Source organism: Berghia stephanieae, chromosome 2 (assembly GCF_034508935.2).
Source record: "Berghia stephanieae isolate SIO BIC M18660-M18661 chromosome 2, UCSD_Bste_1.3, whole genome shotgun sequence".
NCBI classification, from domain to species: Eukaryota; Metazoa; Mollusca; class Gastropoda; order Nudibranchia; family Aeolidiidae; genus Berghia; species Berghia stephanieae.
Window position 1 is genome coordinate 63486245 of NC_088361.1, and position 18108 is coordinate 63504352.

The following is an 18108-nucleotide window of genomic DNA, read 5'->3' on the forward strand; positions in this document are numbered from 1 at the left end:
ATGCCCACTGCCCAGTGACATCTATATGAAGTCCTAGCCACTGCCGCAATGTGTTTCATTGCGCACGAACATTGGACACTGAGTCCGAATAGCCATGGGAGACTATTCAGACTCGAGTCCGAATTGCCACTTCGTTAAAAAAAAATGTTATATAATTAGACACAATACTATTAAAAAATTCAGAACAATCAAACCAAAACAAAACAAAAAAAATCAAAAAGGAAGAAAAAAAAAGGCAGGCTTATAAAACTTATAAAATCGCCAAATGTACTCTCATGCTACAGCTAAAAGGTACATAAATATTTACACTCATTTGCTACACAGTCAAAACGCCACTGCCCGTCTGATATATTTCCTTGACCTTCAAGAAGTGGAACTGAACTCTGTAAACGGAGGTCACGTCTTTCAACCCTGAAGCTACCGTTCCTTGAGATTGAGAAGAAAAAGTCTGTACTTTAATCCGAACTGTTGTTATATCGACCGGCTACCCACAACTTGAACAATGGATTCATTTTTCAAAGATGTTGAGATGGGAGCCCCCATTGAAGTCTTTCAGTTGATAAAGTTATATAATGAATGTCAGCATCTAGAAAAGGTTGACCTCGGTGCGGGCGGTAAGTGGAAATTAATCAACGTTTGTTTACACCGATGAGCTTATTAAATTATGCTTTGTCCTTGACAACACGCAGATAGACATAAGATAAACAGTCCTTCTCTGGTTTTGCCTAGATTTTTATCATTGTTTGATTTAAAATATGACTTACTGAAGATCTTAATATCAGTAAAACACTCTGAACACCACTCCCATTGGGGTCTATTCGCACACAGACAGACGCCTTTTGGAAACCTTTATCAATCATTATCCACTTTAGATTTAGAGCAGTGAAAGCGTTCGCCATGCACATAGAATAAGAAATGTGTAAAGTTAACAAAATATCAATAACAGTAAAATTACTTAAACAACAAATCAGGATTATATGTAAACAATATGAGTCCATATTAATGTGGTTAGCGTGGCCGAATGGGTAAGCCGTCTGTCTGAGGTCTTGTCGTAATCAAGGCTATAGGCATAGGTTCGAGTCCAGTGTGTGTTAGCGTTGATTTGAGTACCATCACCGCCACTTTCAAAAATTGTTTTCTTTTTCTTTTTAATTTTTATCCCCTCCCCCCTCTTCTTTCTTAGGAGTGTTGCAAATGATAAATGCTCAACCACCCCCTATGTTTTTCTTTTAGATATCTCTTTTTTTCTCCATTTTAGTTTTCGTTGCTGCTGTGATTATTGCCAGACATGTCTGCCATTAAAGAAAAACGATTATTGCCAGGCATTGTCTGGCCATAGCGGTGAACGATTATTGACAGACACTATCTGTCAATAACGATGGACAATTATAACCAGACACTTATTCCGCTATTTTGTCTCAAAACGTGTCAAAATCAAAGTTGCTCATGGGTCCATTTTTGAGAAGCTATAACTTATTTATTAATCAAGCTAAATCTCTCAAATTCGGTAATCCTGTACAGCTTTTAGCATAGATTAAAAAGATAATGATTTTTTCCCCCAACTTTTGGAGTTATCTGCGATTTTTTTCAATTTTTTTTTTCATGACTTTAATGGTTGATTTTTGATCATTATTGATGTGTATCTCAATAAATAAGATATGGTCCAACATAATATAGCAAAAATATTGGTCTGGTACTATAATTTTTTGAACAATAATGACTAGATTATTGGCACCTCATAGAGTTTAGCATCCTTACACTATCTGCCACTGTCAATAACCAAGGGATCATGAGCTTAGTTGGGTAATGTGTGCCTTATCCATGGAAGCAATGATAGGGCCAGAATTTTGCCATCATTGTCTTTTATCTGTTCAATGACTATTGACTTATTATATGACGAGACACACCATTGCTATATGTGACTCACAACGGTTATATGTTTGTGTGTTTTAGATTCTCAAAAATGAATTTATAGACAAAAATATGTTACTTGGGTTAAGTGATGTTTTAATGACGAAGATAGATATAATTTCTTGAAATGGCAAAAACTAAAATCTCATATTACTTGTCATTTGAAATTTTTAATTCCCCATTTTGTATATTTTTCACACATAGGGTGAGTGCATTATCTACTTAATCTCAGCTTCCATTGCTTTCTACAGGGCTGAGAATCTTCCGCCTAAGGGCGGATTTCCGCCTAATTGGTGATTTATCTCCGCCCATCATCATCACAATTCCGCCTTTTAAAAAGAATCACCATAACCAATACATCAAAATCCTTACCACCACCGTTACTACAACCACCGCCACCACGTCATCATCCCTACAATCACCACTACAACAACCACCAAATCATCATTCCTATCACCACTTCAACTAAAACCACCACCACATCATCGTCCCTACCATTACTAGAACTACAACCGTCACCACATCATCATCCCCACCACCACTACTACTACAACCACCATCACATCATCCAGTGTTGAAACGTTCCGCTGTTTTTGCAGTGTCAAACATTTTTCTATGAAAAGCACTCTAGTGGCTCCACAGTAGATCGATGAAAATATCATGTCTTGTGTCAAATTGTGACACCTGTGCTCATTGCATAAATTTTGGTGACATTCGAATTTTTTAATGGCGTTAGCCAGGGTGGCACCATATGTCGAAGTGACACAATGCCTGTGATGTACTTGGATGAACAGATGTTGGGTAGGGATTGGAAAAGAAAAATAGAAAATCAATTCATAACTCTCTCTCTCTCTCTCTCTCTCTCTCTCTCTCTCTCTCTCTCTCTCTCTCTCTCTCTCTCTCTCTCTCTCTCTCTCTCTCTCTCTCTATCTATCTATCTTTCTTTCTCTTCTCTGTCTTATTGATTATCTGCATAACCACCAGCTTGCAGGTATTGTAGTGTGCTTTGTAAAGTAAAAACACATACTTTCTAGCCTTTGGGGCAAAAATTTATAATTTATCAGCGGTATGATTAATATTGTGGGCCTTTAAAATCATTTCCGGGAAAGGGCAATTCATTAAATATGTATAAAAGGAGTATATTCTATAATGTTTTTGTAATTAACATATCGTATATGTAATTTTTGTATTTCCACTTGAGTTTGCCCGGTGGACTGATACATTTCCCCCCTTTATGACAAATTGCCATTATCATCACTGATCATCATCCCTACCACCACTACTATTACAACTACCACCATATCGTCATCATCCCTACCACCACTACTATTACAACTACCACCATATCGTCATCATCCCCACCACCACTACTATTACAACTACCACCATATCGTCATCATCCCTACCACCCCTACTATTACAACCACCACCATATCGTCATCATCCCTACCACCACTACTATTACAACTACCACCATATCGTCATCATCCCTACCACCACTACTATTACAACTACCACCATATCTTCATCATCCCTACCACCACTACTATTACAACTACCACCATATCATCATCCCTACCACCACTACTATTACAACCACCACCATATCGTCATCATCCCTACCACCACTACTATTACAACTACCACCATATCATCATCATCCCTACCACCACTACTATTACAACTACCACCATATTGTCATCCATACCATCACTGCTACCCAAACCACCACCACATCGTCATCCATACCACCAATACTACTACAACCACCACCACACCATCATCATCCCTACCACCACTACTACTACAACCACCACCACATCATCATCATCCCTACCACCACTACTATTACAACTACCACCATATCGTCATCCATACCACCACTGCTACCCAAACCACCACCACATCGTCATCCATACCACCACTAGTACTACAACTACCACCACATCGCCATCCATACCACCAATACTACTACAACCACCACTTCACCATCATCATCCCTACCACCACTACTACTACAACCACCACCACATCATCATCATCCCTACCACCACTACTACTACAACTACCACCACGTCATCATCCCTACCACCACTACTACTACAAATACCTCCACATCGTAATCCCTACCACCACCACTACTACAACTACCACCACGTCGTCATTCCTACCACCACTACTACTACAACCACCACCACCACATCATATCATCTCTACCAATACAAGGACTACAAACACCACAACATCATCATAATCCCTACCACCATTACTACTACAACTATCACCACGTCGTTATCCCTACCACCACTAAATAACAATGTGAAATTGATTGTAAGCTTCGATTTTAATATAAGAAAACAGATAAAATGGATGTTTCCGGTTTTCTCTTTATCAACTAAACAGGATGAATGAAATACCGCAGACGAATTGAACCTTACAAGCAATTTCACATTGTTATATATTTCTTTGAGCTTCGAGCAGCACCATGCCACCACCAATACTACAACTACCACCACATCATCATCCCTACCACCACCACTACTACAACTACCGTCATATCATCATCTCTACCACCACTACTACTACAACCACCACCACATCATCATCCCTACCACCAATACAACTACAACCACCACCACATCATCATCCCTACAACCACTACCACACCAATTCTACCACAACTACTACAACCACCACCACATCATCATCCCCAGAACCTCAATGACTACAAACACCACATCATCATCCCTACCACCACCATTACTACAACCACATTATGTTGTAATTATACTTCCACCTTTTGCAATTCCCGTGAGTGGTGTCAGGAATTGCTGCGAGACACATTATTTTGAAGTTCAAATCTATAGGTTATTGTCGTATGGATGGGGTCTTGATCTACGCGCTGAAAAATTTCCTCCTTTTTTGTAACTAGTCATTCTCACCCCTGTTTCTATTATTTACCATCTGTTCTTGTGCTAGTCAATCATATTAGTTTACTTCTCTCTTATAATAAATGTTGAGCAGTTGGGTTGTATATTGGTCCAAACTTATGCTAACTCTTCTATCATTACATTCTAGCTTTGTATCCTTGTTCCGGAGTGAGGTCATTTTGTTTTGTCTTGACCCTGCCCAGAGAGTCTTTTGCAAAGAGGGTAACAGTCAGATAGATTGATTTATGAGAGATGATATTTTTTCCTTGTGCACCATCTGCTTATATTGTATTATTTATTTATTATGATATATGCTTTCTGTAGCCACCTGTATAAAACCTTCTTGTATCATTATCTGGATAGGACTTAAGGTGGTCTCAGTTTAGACACTCATGTATAGATTACTCTTAGAATCCACTTCTTGTTCATGTTTCAACTAGTCATTTTAACTGCATGTAAGTCCAGGCTCATAGCCTTTTAAATTTCACATCACCTTTCCTTTTATTACTTAAATGATCTTACAGTGTCGTGCGAGCTGTACCAGCCTTAAAAACAAACTTTAATAACTTTTAATGTTTACAAGAACCTTAAAACTTTAAAAAGAACCAATCCTCTCAGATTATATTGATATCATTGACTTGTTCAACAAGAAAATCAAGCAGAGCTAAAGCAGAAAGTCTTCAGAGGAGAAAACCCCTAACAAGTGTTTTGGTTCTTAACTTCTTACACTTCATTAAAGGGACTGGACCACACCTAGGTCATGCCTACTCGGTGTCTTTCTACTTTTGTTTTTGTTTTTTAATAAAGTGCTTGAATCCCGATTTTCGAATCTGAAACTTATTATGGGTGTATGTTGTGTGTTCTGTTATCCACTGAGCCATCCATGCTGGTGATGTAATGACATCATTTATTCCTTATGTTGTTGGCTGAATTAGTTAGTTTTCATTCCTCCTCGTAATGATCATTTGATTTTGACAAAGTCATCATGTGTTTCAGTATTAGATTCCACCCTAGCAAGATATAACCCTTCACACGAGGGTTCGATTTTACTTCAACTTCACATGTTATCTTACGTTTTCACACACACACACACACACACACACACACACACACACACACAGAGAAGAGAGAGAGAGAGAGAGAGAGAGAGAGAGAGAGAGAGAGAGAGGGAGAGAGAGAGAGAGAGAGAGAGAGAGAGAGAGAGAGGGGGGGGGGGAGGGGGGGAATTAGATTAGATAGATAGATAGATAATGAAAGGTAAAAATGGTTAGGTCTCCTGTTATAATCAGAGGAAATACGATTTTTACAGAAATTCAGGCTGGGTATAAGTATAAGAGTTGAAGCCAATTCATTTTTATCATTGTAAAGACGTAGAAAAAAAATAGACCTCGATTATTTACTGATTCTGTCCAAAATCAAAACCAAGTAAGTATCTTTTTGTTTTATTTAGTCTGCTGTTCTGTAAATAACTTATTGCCTGTGGTCATGGAATTGAATCCTTATGGCAACCCAGGGATTCATGCTTGCTGACTTCAGTTTTAATGGCTCGTCCCCCACACAGTCCCATAGCAGAGACTTTGCAGAGAGGCCACTTTTTGAATCCATTAAAATGATTTAGAAAATTCTGGATTCACTGATATGTTTCTTTCTGAATATTTCAATCCTTGACATCATATTTCATATGATTCATTTCAGCCTATCGTACAGAGGAAGGTCAGCCATGGGTGTTGCCTGTAGTAAGGGCAGCTGAATTACAGATGGCAAATGACAAAACATTGAACCATGAGTACCTTCCTGTATCAGGTCTGCCAGATTTCAGAGATGCTGCCATTAAAGTCCTACTTGGCTCCAATCACAAAGTCATCACAGAAAACAGGGTGAGGGAAAAACTTTGATTTTTTATTTCTTTTGGATAGTTATGCAATTGTGACCTACCGTCTCAAAACAGTGTTGTGTCAGGATAAGTTGGACCCCCCAAAAAAATTAATTAAAATTAAAAAAATAAATACTTCTTTTATTTTATTCTTTTGCAATATTAGATATTGTATTTATTATCCTCAATAACAAAGAGAAATCAACCCTGAGTTATATATTTTTCCGTATAAAATCTCAACTTAAGTACCTAGTTCATCCTGACATAATCTTTGAGATGATGAGTCACGATTAAGGGAGAAAATTCATTTAATTAAGAGAAAAGCATTATAATTTCATGCTTATGGTTCTCTCTTATGACATAGATTGTAATATCTGTCCTTGTCTTATTAATTCATGTGGCGAAACATTTAAATGAAATGAGAGTTGATCATGTCATAAACTTCGTTTAGGATCAGGCTAAGGAACTCCCGTTAATAACTGAATATGAATTCATGAATTGATTAAACCTCGCTTTATTTATAACAAAATCAGAAGATTTATCATTGACACACTAAGAGAAATTCAAAGTAAGGTTGGAAATAGTTGTAGAGATAATGAAATTGAAAAATCATAGGTTTCTGAAAAATACTTTTTCCTCAATAATATAATATTTAATCACATTTTTTTTGACCTGATTAAAATTTTATTTCAAGAAAACTGAAAAAGTTAAATTACCTTTCACCTTACCAGTCAAGTTACCGTTAAATTTTATCTTGAAAATTTCATTACAGGTTGGGGCATTCCAAGCTCTTGGTGGCACAGGTGCTTTGAGGCTTGCTGCTACTTTTTTGAAAGACATTCTGCTTTACAACATTGTATATGTTTCAGCACCAACATGGGGTAAACTTTTTTTCATATTTGTTATTTAGTGAATATCACCTAAGTGAGAGATGATAAGTAGAAAAGAAGTTAGGTCGACGAATTTCACTTTATATTTTTAAGTCTGCGAATTTTGTCAAATTGAATTGGTGCCGCTATGGAATAATCACAACCTCATTGGGAGAAAGTCAGCAATATTTTTTAGTGTATTTCAGATACAAACTAATCTTTCCTCTGTGATAGTTTTTACATGATTTTTCCTTTCATTTTTTAAAGACTTGAGAGTTAATCATGTAAAAATGATAACATTTTGGTGACTGAAAATTGTATGTTTTTAGATCATATAATTTTTCAAATCCATATCATTAACTGTAGATGTCATGAGAAATATGATGATATTTCCATAAGGTCCAGCTGCAAGAAAATATAGAGAAAATTTTCATTGTCATGCTTCACAAATCTTTATTCTATCTCATGCCCATTATGAAGCCATTAAATTAAGCAACTATGTTTGAGAAGTTCAAGAAAGTGATCATAAAATGTTCTGTTTTAGAGGATTTAAATTCTAATCGAATTGACTGTCACAAATAGTTGACTATTTGTTTCCATGATTTATCCAGTTTAAGTTTCCTATACAATGGATGGCAGGTAACTCAGTGACCTAAGAATAAATCGAGTTATGAGTATTATTGAGTTATGTGCCCGAGCTCTAAATGTGTCTCATTTACCCTATGCCTTCTCCCCATCTTAGTCATCAGTCACTATAATGTCAGATGAACCAGGCATAGTGATAGGAATGACAATGTCCCGTACGTCGTCTTTGTTTGTGTGTGTGTGTAGGTATGTACACTTACGTGTATGGTCGAGTGTGTGTGAGTGACAAAGACAGAGAGAGAGAGTGCTTGTTTGAACTGCAGTAAAAAACAGCTCAAAGGTCACTGCCCTTGTCATATCATCACTGTCAATCATTAAATGCATTGCAATGAGGGAACCAACTGAAATGGAATGACATTAGCTCTGAAAAGAGAAGGCTCTAAAATCGTATATGATTCATTTTTTTCTTCCTCTGTTTTATTAATGAGTTCATCAAGATGACATCAAATTAAGTGACATTGAGTTAAGTACCCTTAAATAATGTTGTATTTTTCTCGTGTGCTGTCAATTGTAAATCTACAACTTTTTTGACAATCGCAATTACTTCCTTTTTACTGACACTGAAATGACCTAAATGTGTCACAAGAGCTGTAAAACCCTTAGGAACAAACAAAACAGATTCGTGTGAAAATCATCATCTCTTATAGTATATCAATTGTCATATATTCATTACAGGAAGAAACTTGAACTAGTGCTTCAACATTAAGATATTCCTGAAGGTTACCATTCTTGTCTATGTTTAGTTATTTGTCTCAATTTTTTTCCAGGTAAACTGATGTTTTTTTTTCCTCTTTACTATTGTTAATCAAATCATGTAATACATATTTCAGGTAATCACAAAGGTGTATTCAAAAGGGCAGGATTCTCTGATATCAGAGAATACCGGTATTGGGATAATGACACAAAAGAACTGAACCTCAGTGGAATGTTGGAAGATCTTTCTGTGAGAATCCATTCACATTTCTTCCATTTTACTTAGTTTTTACATTTTCATTGTTCATTCATTTATTCGAAATTTAAGTATTTTGTTCGTATGCCGATTTTTATTTTCTTAAGAGCTAGTTCACGGCTTTTAAAATTTGTTTGTGATCATGGATCATTGGTCAGCACATAATGTTTACCTTGCGTAATACAGGCCTGTAAATCTTCCGGCAATTGTCGGAATTCCGACAGTACGATTTGCCCCAAAAAAATAGTTATATAAAAAAAAGAAATATTCGTAACGTCAAAAGACAGAACCAACTAAAAAGAAAATAAAAATGTTTTATTTTGTGCCTTGACGAGAGTCTATTTAAAAAACAAAAAAAACCATTGTACTTATCTCGTCAAAGACAAAACAAACCAGACAGCATTCCATCTTGTCAATAATTATCACCACACTCCCCAGACGTGTACGTATTCACTGCCTACTGTCTTCCCACATACTGCGTCTGCCCACACGTAGCTAGCTAGTGTCGGTCGCTCGCGTTCGCGAGTCGTCGCTCACACACAACATAGTCAGTAATCAACAAACACAAATAGCCTATTGGGGACCGGGCCGTTTCTTTCTATTTTGCTACCGACATACGCACATCGTTCCGTTCTTCTTTTTTCAGTTCAGTTCATTATCTCTATATGGTTGAAAGTGAACCAGAAAAATAGGAATGCGAAATAAATATTTTTCTTTTCGAATGAAAAGGTGAAATAATGCTTATATTATCAGAAGTTTTCGCTCCTTTGGCCTCCTACGACTGATTCTCTTTTCCTCTATTCTCGCACGACCGTAGTTTTTCAGTTATTTATTAGATCCATTATTCTTCCTATTCAATATTCCTGAAGTATTTTTAGATCGCAGTTGCGACTTACTTACCTTATAAAAAGGTGTTAAAGATACATTTTAATGGTCATGGCTTGAAGAACAAGACACCAACGGCGATTTCTTCTCTTGCTATGTGATGAAAATTGAGGCACCGGGAATGGCATTTGTGTCATATCTGGGTTGTGTTGTTAATCCGTTTTTTTTGGTTTGGTTGGTCTATTTTCGCATCCTCGAAAAGTTTAGACAATTTTTTCACCAGCCATTGAACACTCATTATTGTCCAGAGCATCCATGTGTAATTCATCTTGTTGTTTGGTTATACACTAAAATAAATTAAATTAGCATTTCTACGGGTTAAACATGCTCAATGCGCTTCACACTGGTTCATTATAACTGAGTTCCTGACTGTATGTCAATAATATGAATGTACTTTACAGCTTTATATATAGAATAATATTTTTTTTAAAAATATAGCTGCATAGTGGAGAACTATGCATCTCTAAATAACTTCGACAAATATGAAAATTGATGTTTTTCAATTTATGGTTTAGATATAGAGATTTAGTGGTTTCAAATGAGAAGAAGCAGACATCATTTTTATGGTCTTCCCAATTTATTTATGGCGTTATGTTCAAAAGTCATTTTCTTGTCAAAATTTTATACATGACATAAAACAAAAAAATATTGTTACATCGAAAAACTACACAATAATTTATTTTCATCTTTTTTTAATATGAATTTTTATAACTGATCCATAAACCCAGAGTTTGGCGCTCAACCAGTTTCTTGACAAATTACATGTTAAAGAGAACAAAGTGGTGGACAGGTTATTTGAAACTTGCAGATGGCATTCCAAAATCATATCAATGTGATTTTGTTGTAATCGATCTATATTAAAATCTGTTTAAGAAAGGAAATGAATTGTGATTTTAAATTAAGTTTGCTCTGGAATCACATACGACATGTAATGGTCTTCATCTCAGCCACTGCCTCATATACTAGACATCTGTGCTGAGATGACACATTTCGTCAGGTTCAGATTTTTTCTCTTTTTTTTTTGTTCTGTATATGGCAGTCATGTATTTTACCTATATTACAACATTGACAGAGCGATTCTTTAAACTGGTGTAAAGCAGACAATTATATGAAAAACAAGGTTTATAGATTGGTGGTCAGTTAGTCGATGAGGCACTTTATAAGGTGATTGTAGACTGGGCAAGGGTAATCCACCTTGTTACAATAGACATTGAGTGTTTTATGTCTTGATTGCATTTGTATAATTAATAATCTAATTTTTAACAAAATCTTATTTGAAAATTAAATGGTTATTTAGCTTCATGATATTTTAACTGTATTTTAGTTTTAGGAAGTGTGGTGAAAATTAATAAATTATTTGAAATTATAGAAGTTTTCAGATTAATCATGTCAAAACATTGAAATAAACCCATGATGAGAAAAAAAGACATTAGAACAAATAAAGTTTGCAAAGTTAGGGAAATTAATTAGAGACCAAGCCTTAAAGTTTTGTATGGTTATAACCCTATTGGATGACATATGTTTTTTTTTCACACTTAATTTTAGTTAATCTTTTTATTGCACGCATGTGTCTAAGCCACACAGTTTTGTAAAAAATGAGGGATGTCCACCTTACTCAAGTTTGACATTTATATCGTACCATGTTTCAAGAACATCTGAATATAGGTTATATAACATATATATGTTTAACTTTGAGATGTCATAAAAGCCTCTGTTTACTTCTTTGCCAAGAAATAAAATTGTATTTCATTTTAGAAAAGAGCATTGCTATTTTTCTGTGTCACAATCGTAGTAAGAGACGAAGAAAAATCTGTCATAAATTATCATACTGACCATCTGAAGAAATTGACACATTCGGCCTTGTATGAGTGTAAAATATTAATCTATATTTATAGGTAGTCTTTGAGTTTAGGACAGATTAAAAATTATATTTGGATTTATGTGGCCAAGCCGAGACCAAAAATAAATAAATAGATAAAATGTATTTAAGTTCTTTTTGAATTTTTTTATTCACAGAATTTTAAAAAATGAAATAGACAAATGTGAGAGTTGTGTGTCATTGCAACAACCACAAAAAAAATCTACCATGGTTAAATTTGGCCAGAAACAGATTTCATAGCTTTGTATTCAGATACATTTTGTGAAAATGTTTTTATTTTATTCATCAGTCACCTGTTTTCAAATTGAATATTACACCTCTGTAGAAGCATTTTAATGAAGGATGTTTTAAAAAAATATGGTTTAGAAACCTTGAATCCTAGTTTGGTAAAGATTCTTTTCTTTTGAATTTTTTTTTTCAACAGGTCTTTTAGCTATCGTGAAAGCTGTCAATATTTTTAATATCTGAAAAGTGTTTTATAAAATATATTATTCTCCTCATCCAGGCTGCTCCAGAGAAATCTGTAATTATTCTCCACGGTGTTGCACACAATCCTACAGGTATGGACCCAACCAGAGATCAGTGGGAAAGTATCCTCAAAGTCTGCAAGGTAAGAAATGTGTGTGTCTAGATGGATAAGATAACATGGGTCTCAAATTTCCGCTATTTCAAGTCCTTTGCTATTTTCGTCCCCTTGGGCTCCAGGCCCTCAGTAGTAGCTACACATCTTCAAAAATCATTGTAAACAGTCCGGTTGTAAGGGACTTATCCATGTTTATTAGTTTTTTAACAAAATTTTTCCATTTTATAGTATGATTTGTATGTTAATAATTCTATATTTTATCCAGAATATTGTCATTTATGAGGACTTGTGGCTCCACTTCATTTATGAAAAAAATGCACGTTCCACGGTAGAGCTGGGGCAGGAATTGGTTCATAAAGGTTTTGCAAATACCAAGTCTTTTATGGAAATGTTTTTCAAACTCCAAGTCGCTCGGTTTGGTTTGCTATCTTGGCACAAATGAAACCTAGATGTCTTGTTTTGTGTGTGCAAGCCGTGCGGCCAAGTACAGCGAGCGCTTGCCAGTCCGAAAAAAAATAAATCAGCGAGCTGCGTTTGAAAAAAAAACAAAAACAAAATAACTCCTACAACTTAACCTTTCAAAGGTGAATTTTAATCTTGCTCGGACCTGAAAGAAGATCTTACCATCTTCATCAAAAGACAAATAATGGCAATGCAATTAAAGTTTAATTCTGAGTCGCGATATTCTTACTGATCTTATGGTGGAAATTGTTCTTACCCTTCATTAAAAATAATATATTTATTTTAAAAACAAAAAATCAGTGTCACTGCACAGTCCAGCATCCTACACAACTACCTTACTTGCTAATCATAAAAAAGTAAAGGGCAATTAACAAAACAAAAGAAAAAAAAAAAAGGGGGGGGGGGGGGGGGAAGAGCAAAAACCCAGTAGCAATGTAAACCTTTAAAGGAACATTCAATCTTACTTTGACCCAATACCAGATTTCCCGTTTTCATCAAAAGACAAGTTAAGGCAAAGCGATTATAGTTAATGGAAGTCCAGGTCGAGATACTCTAACTGCTCTCTTGGTGGCAAAACGTTATTATCCACGAACAATAATAAAGATAAGAGGAAACTATCATCTGAAAACAAAAAATCAGCTTCGCTGTTGTGTTAAAGCGCCTGCACGACAAGAATCCATGACACTCCCATGTCCTGCGTCATCAGGCGATCCTTCTCTCTTTCATCTTCCCCCATGCTCCCCTCCCTACACTCCCTATCCCTCCAATCTCACGGAAAAGCGGATTTTCCTGCTCGGATTGTTTATTGTTTTCTCTCTCATTCACAATTAAATCAGGTAGCTTGTTTACTATTGGATGTGAATTGGTTTGAAAGAGATCCAGTTCCGAGTTCCGATTCAGTACTTGATGAATTGTTTTGCCGCCAGGGTCTCTATTCTGCGGAAGCTGCGAAATATTCCTCCTTTACAAAAATTCTGACTTGAGACCTATGAGATATATGATTCCTGCTGTTTGTGGTAGAGGGGGCAAGTTATGACATTTTTAAAATGGCTAACATAATTTGTTGAAACTTTGATCTAGATGTACTGTTTCAATCTCAGTCTTTTCGAGTCTACATTGCATTACACCTCTGTCGTATCATGACCAGGATTTTTAAATAATGATTTTCTAAGTTGTGTGGTGTTATATAAATTGAAAGTCAGCAAAATTAGATCAGATTCATTAACTGATTAGAAGAACAAAGCTATGAATGCTGAGTAAAATGGCAAATAAAAGTAGATTTTATTTTTTAGTTTTTGATTAAATTAAATTGTAAATGGAATTTTGATCCTTTTCTTACTTTTGATATAATTTGTGACTTCACATTTTCAATCAACAAACGAGATTGACACCTTGAACCTCTCTTTTAAACCTTTAAACCTTTAAAATTCAAGTATATCATGAAATCTAACCATACATAATAGCAATGCATTACATATATTTTTATTTAGAATGAATTTGCAGTTAAGAATTGAAATTCAAACTTGGATGGATCTTGTTTTTTGGTGCTCAACATGAAAAAGCCTGAACTAGAATTCTAATTGATTTTTTAAAAAATTCTTTAGGAGAGGAACATGTTTGTGTTAATGGACGTTGCCTATCAAGGTTTTGCTAGTGGAAATCTGGACGAAGATGCATGGGCTGCACGCTTCTTTGCAGACCAAGATATTGACATGTTTGTTGCACAATCCTTTTCTAAAAATTTCGGCCTCTACAGTGAGTAAAGTGTGATTATTATATTTTATTTTTATTCTTTTTTTTTTTTTTTTCTTAAAAATTTAATTTTTGTTTTTGTTACACGACTTATATATTTGGGGTTTTTTTTGTCGTGAATTTCTGGTTCATATTTGTGCATATGTATTGTCCATGTCATGAGCAAATAAAAATTAAAAAATGCATATTCTGTTGCTCAATTTGGTTGTATCAATTTAGGTGTTGGATGCTGTTCGTGAAATATTTATGGTTTTAAAATTACCAGACTTTCTGTTTATTGCAAATGTTGAAAATGTGCACAATTTTCGCTCAACTTGAAATACAGAAACAAGTATTGAAAACCCATCATTTTAGTGGCTAAATATTTGCTCTTTGTAATGTAAAGGCGTTTGCATGTGGAATTTTACCCTTATTGTTGATACTGCAAGTTGAATATCAGACCCTTTTTACTTTTCTTTATTTTAATTTGAAAGGGGGGAAAAAGCTAGATAGCAATTATTCCCAGTTATACAATGATAACTTGTGAAGATAATTTTCTAAATTTTATATATTTTTAAAATCAAAGATGAAAGAGTTGGAACCTTACATGTGATATCAAAAGATGGCAAAAAATTACCTGAAGTTCGTAGTCAGATGGAATGGGTCATCAGGACAATGTATTCAAATCCTCCCAATCATGGTGCTCGCATTGTAGCCACTGTACTCAACAACAAAGCCTACTTTGAAGATTGGTAAGTTTTATGATATCAGAACATGAGAATAATTTGGTGTACTAATAGTATATAATTGAGAAACTAGGGAGGAGGCACCGGTGTAGGATAAAGATGTGAACAAGTGTTTATGAAACAGTGTCAGACAAAGCAAGAAAGAAAGAAACAATCCCAAAAAATCAGCCTACTTCGACTGGGGATTGAACCTCAGACTTCCTGATTACTAGTCAGCATGTTACCATTACATCACATAGGTTCCCGATAGTTGGGACAATTTTAATTCCTTTATTTTTCACAAGGGTACATGTTTTACGCTGTGAACCCTCGCTTGCATCGCACAACATATGTATTGAACACAAGATGATGATGACGAAGACATTAGAGTAGCTCCTTTTTTTTTTAGTTTTGAAAATATCAAAATGGGAAATTAGGGAGCAGGCACCGGTGAAGGATAAAGATGTGAACAAGTGTTTATGAAACAATGTCAGACAAAGCAAGAAAGAAAAATAAAAGAAAATAACAATACCAAAAATTCAGTCTACCTCAACTGGATATAAAAGTATATACTTCTTAAATGCTTACCCTTCATTCTTAGGATCTGAATTCTTATTTATTTTGATTTACTGGAATACTTTGTTGGGAGCTTGGTGATCAAATACACAGAGACCGAATTTATGAAAATAAAATCACATCCTTTCAAAATTTCATTTTAGAAGTGAAGAAGTCTAAAGATAGTTTGGTTAACACCTAGTAAATTTAAAGGATCCCATGCTAATAAACTTGGAGTGGAGAGAAAGGAACCACACCCCTTGTCCTTTAACCCCCAATGATTCGGACTGTTCGAACACTCTTTATTTAGTGATAGCTTAGAAAATTACGCAGGTATTAAAATTTGTTTCGTTTATCAGTCAAATACTCACAGTTCTAACCGCCAGAAAACACAGAAATATATGTTTATGTGTAACATTAAATAGCAATGCTGATCTTACGGAAATCCTTGGGCCTAGATTTGGGTCCCCGTAATGGCTCGAATTCAGGGCAAAATATGGAACACAGAGATTTCATGTATGCTATTTTAAAAAATTCATTAAGAAGCTATTTATCAATGAAAATGACTGAAAGTTGGCATGCAATTAGTAAAGAGGTCATTTTAGATTATGTCAAACGGCAAAATTCGTGCGATTACCAGAAGACAGTTAAAAATAGATGTTTACTCTTTGGAGTAAAATATTTCTAAAACTACCAAGAGGCGAGATTTTGCCGTTAATAAGGATATAGCTGCACATTTCTTCTATTTATGTTTCAAATTTCATTGGATTATGATAAGTACTTTTCACATATTATCACAAAACATCAACCCAATTTGCACTTCAATGAATGAGAAGAGGAGACAGCCATTTCATATTAATCATTTTTCAAGTTGTAATCAGATTTAAGGGGGGAAGAATGGAAAATGATCATTGCTTATGTTTACTTAAATTTCAAGTCAGAGCAATCTCTATGATTCATATGAAATGAAATGTAGATACTCCTCAAATACAGGTTTAATATGATATTGGTAGAGTGGGAAGAAACTGAAAAAGTAGCGAAACTTCGGTTTATTTGATATCAATCACTGATGTTTGTGGCTTACTAATTTTATTCAATATTTAGTCAGTTTTGAAAAATCTTACACACAAGTTGCAATGAAAACTAGGTAATCTGCAACAGCTTATCAACAATGTGTAATTTTCAAAACAATCTCTATCATTGTCAATACAAAAATGTGTAGTTACTTTTACCCTGTCGTTGTCTTTTAAGGCTTAAGATTAGAAAAAATGTCACTGGAAGGGAAGTCTTTGCTATGTCATGGATGGATGAGGAAGAAATATGTTGAACCCTATCTGATGCAACCCATCTCGGGGGTTTTTGTAAAATGGTTGTTGAATTCTATTACGTACTGAGTTTGTTATGTTTTCAACATTGTTTTATTCCTTTCAGATTTGATTGATTTCTCTTGTTTCAGAGAGTGATACAGGCCTTTTCAAAATTGTCAACGAGATCCTGCAAATTTCAATATTTTTTGTGTGCGGCTGTCATCTTGTGGTTTGATACTCGCCCTTGGATTGGAAGGTCCTGGGTTTGAGTCCCGCTCTGAGCAGTGCATTGTTCAGTCCTTGGAAAAGGCTCATTACTCACATTTTCTTATTGTACTCATGTGTAAAATGAGTACAGCGTTGTCTGGGTTGGAAAACAAAATGTAATTTCGTCTAACAGGTGTCACATCTCATCCTACATATTTCTTTTTGTTGTTGCTAGGGACCCCTTGTAAAGCCTTTTTGATACATCTAGTGGATATTGCACAGGCTATATAAAAGCTCAAGCTCAAGGTCATGGAAAACCTCCATGTTTTTTTAATGTGATGAGTTGTTTTTTTCCTGGTCGTTATGGTTTGTTTACGATTTATCATTAGTTACAACTTGGCATGGGAAAGTTGTTAGTTGGGTTGAATGGCTGTGCTCCCTTTGTTAGGAGCACAATGTGTATTATTCTATTCTAAACTTATCTTATGTCATGATCAATTTCTGAGAAAACTGTTTATCAGTAAGATAATCATCTCAAATTGTGAAGAGGTGTCTTAAGTGCTGATGTGATCAAGTAATCAAGTATTTCGATGATCC

The 18108-nt window shown here is 35.1% G+C and overlaps 1 protein-coding gene across 1 annotated transcript in view; it reads left to right on the top strand.

Moving 5' to 3' along the window:
* Nucleotides 1-390: 390 nt before the first annotated feature.
* LOC144965320 (aspartate aminotransferase, cytoplasmic-like) overlaps nucleotides 391-18108 on the top strand; it is a 35198-nt gene continuing 17480 nt past the window's right edge. The window contains exons 1-7 of the mRNA XM_078900547.1: nucleotides 391-614; nucleotides 6537-6718; nucleotides 7487-7595; nucleotides 9059-9171; nucleotides 12447-12551; nucleotides 14591-14741; nucleotides 15304-15469. Coding sequence (XP_078756673.1) covers nucleotides 503-614; nucleotides 6537-6718; nucleotides 7487-7595; nucleotides 9059-9171; nucleotides 12447-12551; nucleotides 14591-14741; nucleotides 15304-15469 — 938 coding nt within the window. The 5' untranslated portion in view covers nucleotides 391-502. The remainder of the gene's footprint in view (nucleotides 615-6536; nucleotides 6719-7486; nucleotides 7596-9058; nucleotides 9172-12446; nucleotides 12552-14590; nucleotides 14742-15303; nucleotides 15470-18108) is intronic.